Source organism: Panthera tigris, chromosome A2 (assembly GCF_018350195.1).
Source record: "Panthera tigris isolate Pti1 chromosome A2, P.tigris_Pti1_mat1.1, whole genome shotgun sequence".
NCBI classification, from domain to species: Eukaryota; Metazoa; Chordata; class Mammalia; order Carnivora; family Felidae; genus Panthera; species Panthera tigris.
This window is the reverse complement of record NC_056661.1, coordinates 121,809,347-121,822,545: the sequence shown is the minus strand read 5'-3', so window position 1 is coordinate 121,822,545 and position 13,199 is coordinate 121,809,347. Positions and strand designations below refer to the sequence as shown.

The window sequence follows — 13,199 nt, the reverse complement described above, 5'->3', positions numbered from 1 at the left end:
ACCAAGCATATCACTAAAGGCTTAATTTCTAAGTATATGCAAACATAACCTAGAGACACAAATAGCTTATCATAAGGGATAGGAAATTGCAAGTAGTTTGGGGGAAATTGTCAGAGCCAAATTTGTGAAAAAATAAAAAATAAAAACTTCTCTATGGCTCTAGGATTTAAGAAAAATAAAACAAAACAGGATTTCTCTGAAATTGTTCTTTTAAAAGGGATGATGACACCAATCTATATGAAATACCAGTGGATTTATATTTATAATCCAAGTTGAAATATTTAAAATCCAAAATAGACTCTCTGGGAGCAAACAGGAGATTCTGTATGTGCAGGGTGGGGAATCTTTGCCCAGTTTTGCTCTGCCGATATTACGGTTGGTACAGCATTGAACCACATAAAGTTGGACATTAAGGAACATAATGGTGCGATAACGATGTTATATTGGATCTTATGTATGAATAAATGGGAAGTAATACTTGTGATTCATCAGCAGTGCTCCATCGTTAAAGGCCTCATTATCACTTAGAAAATGAACTTAATGAAAAAAATGTAATGAACAACACAATATTTCTACGAAACATCCCTCTGAGAACCAGGGACACATTACCTGCCAAGACCAGATTTCAGTTGTTTAAGATTTCCTCTTGTCAAGACACTGAGCATTGAGGTGACACTAGAATTAGAATGGTAACAGAGCCACCTAGGACATTGGACAGAGTTAAGTTAATTTGGCTTCAGAGAGCTTCGAAAAATGGGAAGTAGTCCTCTGGGTATTCTCATTAGACATTTGCAAAAGACTAGGTCCTTTCCCAGGAAAGTCTGCATAATCAAGAATTGTTTCATTGAAAGAACACCTTGTTTTTACACTAAACAAGAGTGGGTACACGGTGGAAGGTCTGGACTGGAAAATTCATGAACGTCAGTTTAAACATTCTTAGTTCCTGGTTATTTTAACTAATCCCCACCACCATCTCACCCATTTTCCATTGAAATATTTCAGATGTATTTGAGATGAATTTACCTTTATTCTGGTTTCTGTTCCCAAGTGGAAGTGACTCAACGCTGGCAAAGGCTGGCTTCACTAAATGAACTTGGTGCCAGCCCACATTGCTTTCCACTGAGCCAGAAGAAGCAGGGGGTGGTGTGTGGGCCCTTTCAGCTCACTCAAGGCACACTTACTCACCCTCCCTTGGGAGGTAAATGCTGTCTGGAGCAGGCCATTCAGTACCATCATGGAGGCCCTCAGCGTTGGTCAGCTTCAGCCATGATCCCTGAACTTCACCCACGTATCTTCATAGGAGCTGGCTTCTGAACCTGCAGAAACATTTCTCTGTCAGGTTATGGTGCAGGATAATTCATTTAAAATAAAACCCATTAAAACCCAGTAGCTATGGATTGGCTTTTAAAAAGATTGCCCTGGAGGCACATTGTTGTATAGTCTTCGCTTCTCTGTCATGATCTATCTTGGGGTAGGTATCTGTATACTAATGTCCTTGTCTTTGAATGGCTATATGTGCGATAGTACAGAGATATAGTCACACACTGATATACTTAGATATATAGTAAAAATATACAGCCATAAGTATTGTCTAGTAACTGATTCTAGAGATAGAACTGTAGAATATACATTTTTCTTTTCTTGCTTTGATGATATTTTTATACAATTTTATATGCTGTACAAAATTTTTAAAAATATTTGCTATTTTCATTTGTAGAGCTCAGTTAGGTTTTTATCAGCTCCGGTGCCCACTGTACAGCCAGATTCCTCCCCCTACCTAATTTAAGTGTCTTCTCCCTTTTTCATACCTTTCTGTTACCTTTCCCTTCTTTTCTTCCCTCATTTTTCTACCTTTCATAAATTCCTTATTTTGCCTCTGTCCAGGCAAGCCATTCTGCTTGTAGTATCTTTAAGCACAAGGAAACACAAAATAATGGTGTGTGTGTTGGGGGTGGGGTGGGGTGGTAATTAACCCATCTTGTTCCAATGTAATTAACATGAGGACATGTTGGGAGCCAAGGGTGGGGTAGGTAGGTGGGGAGTAGGGAATAGACTGGGGAAAGGAAGCAGGAAAAAGGAAATTCTCATGGGAGACCAGTTACCCAAAGCAAGGTGAACCACTTTGAGGCTGATGTAATGCTGTTATCTTCCCTCAGTGTAGAGCACACTTTGCTCTCACAGGGTTTTTCTCCTTAGGATGCCATACCCTCACTGTGGGTCTGTAGATCCTCTCCTGATATGGGCACTGGCCATATGTGAATGCATAACTCAGCTCATCTCCTTAGCCTTAGATTTTGCTGCTGTTCAGCTGGATTTGTGGGAGATGTCTAGATTAATACCAAGAATGTCTAAAAAGACTCAAAAGAGGGAGGCACGCAGAACCAAAACCCCAAACCTCCATCCAAATCATGCCAAATAAGTAGTTCTTTGGAGGGTTGAGGAAGAGATTTCTGGATATGTCCTGAGAATGCTCTTTCAAGAGGGAAGATGGTAACATGGACTTGTCTTTATTTTATGGCAGTGATAGAATGTACTTCCATAATGTAAAATATGTTTCTAGCAGATAAAATGCTGGTTGTGATTTGCATTTGTATATTGTAGGGCAAGAGAATGGTCATCCATTCTAAAGAAGAGTGTTTTGTTCCCTATGATGCTGGTTTGTACTAAAACAAACTATTCAAATGCCATAGCATCACATCTCCAAATGCAAAAATAATTCGTAAAGATTCATGTAAAACAGAAATGCTAAACTGCTCTCAACAAATTAAAGATGTGTTTATTGTAAATCTTTATTTCATGGATGAGGCCAACAGTCTGTCAATGTATAATTTCCCCCATCATCTAGTAATGAATAAGTACTTGTATGTTCTTCCGATTACCAAATAAAAACAATGAGTTCATCTCTCATTTGGAATTTGAAAACTGAAATGCTGTTTTTTCTTTCTTTTAATGTTTTCTTGCTGTTGTCTGTGTTCTGTCCCAGATATGGGGTTGTCCAAACTCACTCAACCATCTGTCTCTTTTGTATCCTTCTGAACACCACATAACACCTAGGTACCAAGTGCCTTTGCCTGCCCATTGGAAGATATACACAGTGCATCACATCTCATAATCTTTTTTGAGAGGTGAGGTGGATGGTTATCAGAAGCTCCTCAGGGCATAAGAAATGTCAGCATTCATGGAATTAAGCTGGCTTCCATATGTTCAGTTTTCTTCTGGATATGATGGCATGGTTTTCCAATCCTGTGATGCCAGTTTTCAAATTCCAGACTTTTTTTTCCTTTTCTTTTCTCTTGAAAGGCCTACCTGGCAATATTTTCTTTTTCTGCAGCAATGAACATCAGGAGCCTGACTAGGGAATAGTCATTACCCCTGTTTGTGGGCATACTAGTGGTTTACATACAGGATGGCTCTGAGCCTACCTCCTTCAAACCAGCCACTAAGAGGGACTTTCCTGGTGGCGAGGATATTATACAGACACCACCCTCTTATCTGGGCCACCTCTGTGTATTGTTCCTGCATAGTAACTCCACTGGATTATTACTTTAACAAAGGAGGCTGTGATGTTCATCCAAAGCGGCTGTGTTTGCTGTGCATTGAAACGTATTTTTAAATTTTTTTTTCTGAAAGCAAACGCAGACTTTACTCATTTTAAAAAATATAGAGAATGGGGCGCCTGGGTGGCTCAGTCGGTTAAGCGTCCGACTTCAGCTCAGGTCACGATCTTGCGGTCCACGAGTTTGAGCCCCGCGTCGGGCTCTGGGCTGATGGCTCAGAGCCTGGAGCCTGCTTCCGATTCTGTGTCGCCCTCTCTCTCTGCCCCTCCCCCATTCATGCTGTGTCTCTCTCTGTCTCAAAAATAAATAAACGTTAAAAAAAATTTTTTTTAAATAAAAAAAAATATAGAGAAGTATAATGAAATGAAATTCACTTGTAATGCCCTATCCAAAAATTATTCACTGTCACTTCCTTCCTCAATTCCTTATGGTTTTTGCTATTGTGTTTTACCCAATTGAGGCCATGGAGTGCAGTATGTTTACTTTTGTATTATGGCTTGTTCACATAACATTGGATTATCAGCATTGTCCCATTTAAAAAACGCTCTTTGTTAATGTGATTTCAATGACAACAGAATATTTCATTTCATGGCTTAGTCCAGTTTACTTAACCAACTCTCTGCTGTGGGACAATTAATTACCTGTTTTTATTTTATTTTATTTTATTTTATTTTATTTTATTTTATTTTATTTTATTTTAATTTTTTGGCAATTGTAAACAACATGACAATGGAGTTCTTTGTTCCTAGGCTTTATAGCATTTTTGAATATCTCCATTGGATGAATTCCTAGATGTATAGTTACTGGGTCAAGAGTTATGAACATTTGTTTGACTCGTCACTTGCAGGCCCAATTCCAAGGCACATTCAAATATTAAAACAGCCGTATTTAAATAGCATACAGTGTTGCGTATCTGAGTAGCTCTTGTGTTTTGGGGCATTGTTCTTTGTGATAAACAGAGATCAAGTTACAAAGAAGGCATTGTACTGATGGTGGTTGTAGGGGGGAGGAAAAGGGTTATTTAACTGTGACTGTGCAGCTCTAATTTATATGCTGTTGGGAGACAACTCTTTGGGAGGTATGGGTGGGTTGGAAGCAATGCAGCCTCCTTCAATGATGCCACAGCCCTGAGCAGAACGTGGGCTTCTCTTGATGCTTTTGTCAAGGATGGGAAGAGGCAAAAATGATGATCTATTCTGAGGCATCAGGCAATGGCTTGTTTGCCCTCTGCCACACCCCGGGTGAAACACGGAGAAGGTGTTGGTGGATGTGCTTAGCAACAGAGATCAGAGGTTGTGCGTATCACAAAGGCAGACATTGTAAAATGCTAAAAGAAAGGGATTGAAAATGCCCTGTAGGTTGATAGACACTTTTCCTACTTCCGTTTTCAGCACCCACCTCTGCCTGTGGGATCCATCTGCTTGTGTTGTAACAACATTGCTGTTGTTGCACCATTACTAATGATGACACTTGATCTCAAGGGCTCTTAAAACACCCCTTCCCAGCGGGCTTGGCGGTGCTCACCCTATTTTGCAGAAGGGGAATTGTGTGTTCAACATCAAGCTGCCTATCACTGGGGTTTACTGCTAGCCTCTTGTCCTGAGTCTTAGGTGTGTGTATCTGCCCCAAGGTTGGATGTCACTTCCATCAGTGTCTTCTTCTCCAGACTCTTGATGAATTGGATTCGTTGCCCGTTAGCTGAACCAACGAAGGACATTAATTTGAAATATCTGAAAGCTATTCGTTTGTCAAAAGATCCTTCCAGTCACACAAGCTGCAGTGATGACATTTCTGCCCCGAGCTGACTGATTGGGTTGTTTACTCTTTGAACATTCACATGCCGTGGGTCAAGGACGGTGTAATCTGTGACCTTAAAATGCTTATCTTCCAAAGATGACATATTAGCTACTTTACACACACTCAAGCACACACCCCTTTCTTTCGAGCGTAAACTAATAATAAACACTATATCACACTGCACAGTTTGCTAAGTACTTCCACATGTGCACCGTTACTTGCTCCCCACAATTGTATCTTGAAATCGATGGTTTTAAGTTTTTAGAGATGAGGAACATAAAGCTTGGCGATGTCAGCCCTGATGTGGTTGATTATTCATGTTTTCATTTTACCTACTTCATTTATAAAATATTTTGGAATTCTAAAATCATTAATCAATTTGTTTTTAAGACATTAAGAAAGCAAACTAAAACCAGAGGCAAAAAGTAACTACTGTAGATGGAGCAAACCAGGACAAATGTTAGTAAGCAGTCACGCAGGCTGACGAGGCCTCCCCAGTTCCCAGCGTTATTTCATAAATTGGATCTGAGTTTCCTGGAAACCTAAATAAAAAATGAAAAGAAGCCATTTACAAGATTCCCATCATCCTTGAGGATAAAGCACACCAGTTGTTCAGAAGAAAGAACGCTTCGCCTGATGGCCGAAAGAAATATCTTCTATAGGTATTCACTGAGTGTGTGCTTCTCATTCCTGGCTGTAGAGCAGGCTCAGCTGGGAACTTGAAAATTGCCCAGGCCTGGGCTCCACCCCAGGCCGATTGAACAGTATTTCTGGGGGAAGTGCCTGGGTTTTAGCATATTTTCTTTACAACTCCCCAGGTGATCCTAATGTGTAGCCAGGATGGAAAAGCTCTGACAGAGTGAATTCTGAATCACTCACAGAGCGTCATTCCCAAGTAGATTTCTACGATAAATCCTAGAGTTATATGTGTCCCAAGGTGTTCTGCTGGCATGGAACAGTAGGGCACAATTTGGAAGCTGATCCGGACCTAGATCTTCCAGCTCAGTTTCTGGTGTTTTCTCCGGCAACTAGAGCAAAGGAGGGGTGGGGTTTTAGAAATGAAACTTACATGAGTTGAGTATTATTCCCACAAATGGAACTGTGAGTAAAATGATAGGTAAGTTTGGTGGCTGTGGGATGGAAAATGATTTCAGGAATACAACCCCAGTTTACGGGGAGCCAGTAGGAGGTTGACTCAGAACTTAACCACCCACAATAGTCCATGATGCCATCTAAAGGGTGGGAGAAATCACAAACAGGTTTATTTTATGTGTCTCCACATGCTACCTGTTTGTGACTTATGATTAGGAGAGATGTGGATGATTGCTCCCTTCTCCTGGTACATTGGGCATTTCATCCAGCACACAGAAAAAATAACTCCATGTCTAGAGGGCTTGCGGTTCCACTTTTCCACTGACCCAAGGCTCCCAGAGGTCCCCATGTCACTCAGTGTCTGCAAAGACCATACCAAGGGGATGAAAACCTGTCCCAAGGAAAAGCCACCAAACTGCAGGGTTTCAAAAAAATCACAGTGAGTCATTTTTCTTTTAATTGCACCAAGCATTTGTATGAAATCACCTAGTACTAGGTTTCTACAGGTAATAACACTGAAGGCTTGTCATTCAGTGCCTTGCAGGTTTTCAAGGGCTCGCATAGGCAACGTTATGTTTGATCTCTCAAGTTCACAAGAGTAGCCGTGGAAAGCAGAGTGCCGTATTTTCCAGTAGTGAGACAACAACAAGGAAATTTCTATTGCAGAAAGTTTTCCAAGCCTGCGTGATGATCAGAATCACCTGGGGCAGTTGTGAAACTTCCAAGCCCTTCTGGAAATGCTGGCTCACCAGTGCTTGGTTGGGCCTGAAAATCTGGTTTTGTTTTTCCTTTTTGTTAAAATAATTGTTTAGGTTTTTCTTACCGTGAGGCAAATTTAGTATGACTGCACTTGAAGGGAGCCTGGATATTGAGTTAGTCAAAAAACAGCAAGAGTCACAGGGAAAAGTGTCTCTGGGTTTGAACTCTGAAGGATCTTGGCATAAGTATTGCCCCACTCAGTAGCTTTGTGCAAAAGCTTTTGTCTCCAAATTCCATAATTCCATAAAATGGGAATTATTTTATCATCAGAGAGTTACTATCAGAAAAGATAACTAATGTACATTTAATTATTTATAGCTAATATGGTACCTAGAACATAGTAACCACTTGATGTGCAACAGTGACTATTATTAATGACCAAGCGGTCAAATTGTGAACTACCACTCTGAATAAAAAACCTGAACCCAGTCTCCATCCTAAAGCAATGGTTCTCACCTGAGGGCAATTTTGCTCCTAGGGAACATTTGTCATTGTCAGGAGGCCATTTTTGAAGATCTCGATAGGGAGGTGCTACTGACACCTAGTGGTAGAGGCCAGGGATGCTGCTAAGCCTCCTACTAGGCACAGGACAGCCCGCTCCCACAGCCTGGGTGTTGTGCCGCTGTTGTAAGCCCTACGGTAGAGGGGACAGTGAGACAAGTAAGGTGTTTTGTGAGTGGAGGGATAAATGCTTTGAGTCATTGGCGCCCTGGTGTAGATGCAGATCAGTGGGACACAGAGGCATTTCTGGTGGACCAGAAGTGGCTCTGGACAAGAAGGTTAGAGGCATGGATTTGCATCCTGGTAGTACCCCTGATCAGAGCTGACTTGCTATGCACAGGCCCACCATTCTTTGCGTAGGATGCATTGTGAAGGGCACCCCTGGAGTTGTGCAATGAGGCAGCCCTGGTCCTGACCCAGAGTATCACTTTGGGCTTTTCACCTCGGGGTGTCTGCGACACCTCACGCTATCAGTGGTCATTAGACCCACCTGGGCAACTTGTTGACTTGCAGACTTCTAGCTCCATTCCTTGGGTATTTCACTTTAGTAGGCTCAGGAAAGGGCCCTGGATGCCACATTTATAGACATCACCTCAGGGGATTCTGAATCACCCTCAGAGCCAGGATTGGGCCCTCTGCATTCCCTGCCAACTCTGATATTCAGGGCACATATGAGACCTGAACCACAGGGATGTACAGTTCTGCCTGATGTAGCTTCTCTCACCTCCTGCAAATTAACCGTTTCTGTGGCCCTGAGGTATTTGGATTCATTTGTGTTTTCTATTTTTCCTGTTGCTTCTTCTCCTCCTGTTAACACTACTGCCCCTACCACTGCCAGTAATAATAATAACAATAACACAGAATATCAGGGTGGTACCCTAGCCTGTAAGACTAAAATGAAACTTCTCAGACACCATCCCAAGTGTATTTCTCCACATCTCACCTGCGATTCGGCGGGGGAGGGGGAAGTTTCCCCGCTCACTTCCGGCCCCAAGTTCCCTCTTCCTCTGATGAGAAGTCAACTGTGTTGACTCAGACAGTGATTTCTCAATGAACACAACCTCCGTACACATCAGGCCTCTGCGTGTAACGTAGACGTTACAGAAAGTTGGAGTAGGTTCAGGGGACTTGTAACAGAAATGACAGTGGATCATGTGTATCTTTTGTTTAAGAATTCTCTCCGCACATCTGCCAGCTCAGACTCCAGGCGTCTGCCGTGTTGCTGGATTCTGATGTCCAGGCCTCTTTTGCCCCACTCTGGATGACAAAATAAAGAAAGAGATGAATGAGTGGATAAATAACATTTGTATACACAATATATGTGAATGTGTATACCCATGCATGTCTGTGTGCATATGCATAAATATAATAAAAAATATATATACTTGTGTGTGTATACACTCACACACACACATACTTATTTATATGTTTATGTGAATGTTCTTTTGCACAACCACTCAGCCCTCCCTTTGTTTTCTCTCTCCTTCCTGATCCTCACTCTGGGGTCTGCCTTGTCGTTCCCTCGTGACCCACGAAACTGTTCATATGAACGAAGAGAGATAATCCCTTTCCCAGTGGGATGTTTTTGTTGTTGTTGTTGTTGTTATTTATTTATTTTGAGACAGAGAACATAGGAACAGGGGAGGGACAGAGAGAGAGGGAGAGAGATTCCCAAGCAAGCTCTGCACTATCAACTCAGGACCGATGCAGGGCCCAAACCCACAATCCATGAGATCATGACCTGAGTTGAAATCAAGAGTCTCATGCTTAACTGAGCCACCCAGGTGCCCCATCCTGGTGGGAGTTTTGATGCCAGCTGCAGGGAGCCCATGGACCCCACTAACCGAGCATTAGTATGGTCTCCTGTACATGCACACACACCGTGGTCCCTTTCATACTCTCCAGAATACTTTGATGTCATTGTTATTTCCCTTATTTTTCAGAAGACCTGAGTTTCAGAAAAATCAAGTTAATTGTTTGAGGTTCAATAGCCTGTCAAGTCTCTGAGGACAAACCCCTGATTCCTTGATTCTAAATCTAGAACTTTCCCTTCCATAGCAGCAGTCTTCCACCCTGGATGCACATAAAATCATCTGGGGGACTTAAACATACTGATGCCAGAGTTCCACCCTAGTACAGTGAGAACAGAATCTCTGGGGGTGGCGCTCAGGCAACTGTGTATTTAGAAAACTTCCTTGGTGGTTCTAAAGTGTGGTCCTGCTCTGTGATGTGTTGGGGACAGGAAACTGAGAACCATCACACGCACAGAGGTAGAGGCTATGCTCCTGGTTCTTTTGGACCATGGAATACGTGCTGCTCCCACAACCTCACCCAACCTTCTCCCAAACGTTGTTTTAAGACCCAAATGTTTGGATTATTTGATAATGTTTCAGATGAGCATTTACCTGTCCTACAAGTCTGTCCGCAATCCTGCTTTTCCTTACCCCTTTTTTCCTCTTTCTAGGCACCAAGAAGCGCTCCCACGGCTCGCCAGCCCCAAGCACTAGCTCTGTGAGTCGCCTTACCTTGCCAGGTGGGTAGATGGCACAGCACCATGACCTTAGCAATCACAGGGGACAGAAAGGACTGGTTTCTCAGGAGTTGATTTTGACGGTTGATAAAATGGGAATCTGGTCCCTTATCTATCTAGTCCACCCCACATTATCAGAGAGCTTTGCCTCTGTCGTCAACATTTGTAACATTCCTTTTGGAATGCACATTATGTACACATATTTGGTTCACAATCTTTCCTGCTCACTGATGGAAAGAGTAGAATCGTGTTCTTCCTTGATGTCCATTGGGGCAGGCTATGGAAGAACTTCTTTGAGAGACAAATGGTACAGGGAAGGGAGTGTGAGTCTTTGTGAGAGGCTAGGGTTCAAATCCCAGCCTTGCCTTGTTCAAATTATGCAAGCTCACTACACTTATTCAGCTTCTTGGAACTCTGTTTCTCATCTGTCTGCATGATGGTAAGGATTAGAAATAATGCTTGAGAATTTAGCATAGAACTGACTCATAGCTAATCTCCACTATTGAGAGAGATGAAAGTCCTGTACGGTCTGTATTGGATACCATCTAACGTTTGCCACAAAATTTTAAGCATTCACGATGATCCTGTGTAATTGCTATGTAATATAAGGAACACCTATTGGTCATTCTGTCTCCATGCATAGGCTTACATTCTCTACCACAATCTAAGTTTTATAAGTAAAATCTGGCAAAACTTGTTTGGGAGGAAGGAGAGGTCATAAAAGGTAAATATGGACATTGGAAAATTTGAAAAATAATAAAATGTTTAAGAAGGAAAAATGTTAATAATGCTAGCACTTAGAGTTGACCAAGATTGCCGCTCCTTCCAGTCTATATTAGATGCTTTTTCCCCCTAGATTTGAATTATATTCTACAGAGAATTTTGTTTCTTCCCTTTTAAAATTTACTGTTATATTATATTTCCCCCATTATTAAATATTAAATAATATTTCAGTGACTGACTTACATTTCATATTATGCCACAATTTATGTATCTATTCATGGATAACTTTCGCTTTTATGTTACTTTTGTTATTATAAATAATCTCACAGTCTTGTATCCAAATCTTCTGAGTCTGTAAGTGTGGATTTAGAATAGATTCTTTAGGTAGGATTACTAGCTCAAAGAATATGTACATATTTAGGTTCTTGACATATTATTGTCAAAATGATTTCCATAAAGGTAATATTATTTTAAACTTTTAGTGGTGAGTTTGCCTTTTACCATGCCCTTGCTAATGCTAACATTAATGCTTTACCAATTTGATTAGACAAAATTATTTTCACATTTACTTTGTATTTGTTTTATTTTTTTTTAAATCTGTTTTCCAATGTTAATTTATCTTTTATATTTCTTCTTTTGGGAATTGCCAAATTTCGTCCACTCTGAGCAGGACATTGCCTTCCATTTTAGCCCCTCTACAATAGGAATGTTTTGCAATCAATGCTGTGTTATAATTTAGTGAGCAGCATTTTTTCTTGATTGTACATGAAATAATAGTTCACTTTACAACCAGTGGCATCTTAGAGTAGATGAAATATAATCCATATATATGTGCTTTTTCAAACTCAACTTCTGTAGCTTCCCTACCCCAGTCCAAAAACGGAACTCAGCGTCCACTGAATAGCCCTGAAACCTTCCTGCCACCATCAGTCTGCCTAGAACACTCTTTACCCTTTTCTCCTCCTGGATGATTTCTCTTGGTGGTCCTTCCAAATCATCTAGGTAGAATTAATACTGACTTACAATGATTTGCTTGTAAACGCCTTCACTCATTGATAGCGGCCTTTCCAAGAGTGGGGACTGTGTTTTTTTCTATCCCGGTGCCTTTCACACTGGGTGCTCATTAGTGTCTGTAAGACTGGGTGCTGGGTGTGTGAGTGAGAACTGTCCAGTTTCATTTATGACTGCAGAGAAAGAAACTGCCTTCAGAAAAAGACTCGTTTTCAAATTTGGATTTGCACTAACTCTACTAACTTTCTTTCTCTGTTGTCTCTGGAAGGCTCTTTCATCTCGTTCCTGCTTGTAGTTTTGGTGGTGTTAGGACTATAGGCATTAGGGGGGAAACGACTCCAAATCAAGCAACTCCAGTGTGCTGTGATAGTGTTTGCTTTTCTCTGTAAGGTTATGTCATTCCTGGGTCACATGGCACCTCTGACCTCATCCTGGACATCCACAATAATATGCAGAGCTGACCTGGTTCCCACCTGCTGTCCTGGGGGCCTATTGCTGGCCTGCTAGTTTTCCAAGGCTTATGAGTCACCTTGTCTTTGCAGACACCTTGTCTTTGGCCTCAGTTTGGCAGTTTGAACTGTCCTAAATTGTGCGTTGGGGGCTCTGAGTTCTGGCAATTCCAAGTGGTCAGAACTGGAGTTCTCAAAACATTTGACATAATTAACCATGCAACGTCCAGCAGGCACCCTTCACCTCACTCATTACGATGGCCAGCCCACGACTGTCCTACCTCAGGAATACCATGTTGCCTCCCTTGACTCAAATGCCTCTACCATAAACTCTTGGTGTCAAGCAATTTAAGATATCATGTTTAAGGGTGCTTGGGTGGCTGAGTTGGTTGAGCATCTGACTCTTGATTTTGGCTTAGGTCATGATCCCAGGGTCCTGGGATTGAGCCCCGTGTGTTAGGCTGTGCACTGAGTGTGGAGCCTGCTTAAGATTCTCTCTCTCTCTCTCTCTCTCTCTCTCTCTCTCTCTCACCCTTTGCCCCTCCCCATTTTTCTCTAATAAAGTAAAGTAAAACAAAGTAAAATACCATGTTTAAGGATACTCAAAAAGCCAAACAGAGGGAAAATAATCCTTGAAAACAATAAAATAAAATTGTACAGAAAAAAAAATAAGAACAGAGATATGCAAAAGAAGCAATTCAGAATCTGAAATTTTAAAAAGCCAACAAATTTATAGCCACTGGAATTTAAAAAGAGAAAGAAAAACAATGTGGAACACAG

At 41.5% G+C, this 13,199-nt stretch overlaps 1 protein-coding gene across 7 annotated transcripts in view; it reads left to right on the top strand.

The window, feature by feature from the left end:
* Positions 1–13,199, top strand: part of PDE1C (phosphodiesterase 1C) — a 292,772-nt gene that overhangs the window by 263,390 nt on the left and 16,183 nt on the right. For all 7 annotated transcript variants that reach the window (XM_007090530.3, XM_042969425.1, XM_042969431.1 and 4 more), the window contains one exon: positions 10,171–10,239. In XM_007090530.3, the coding sequence (XP_007090592.1) occupies positions 10,171–10,239 (69 nt within the window). The remainder of the gene's footprint in view (positions 1–10,170; positions 10,240–13,199) is intronic.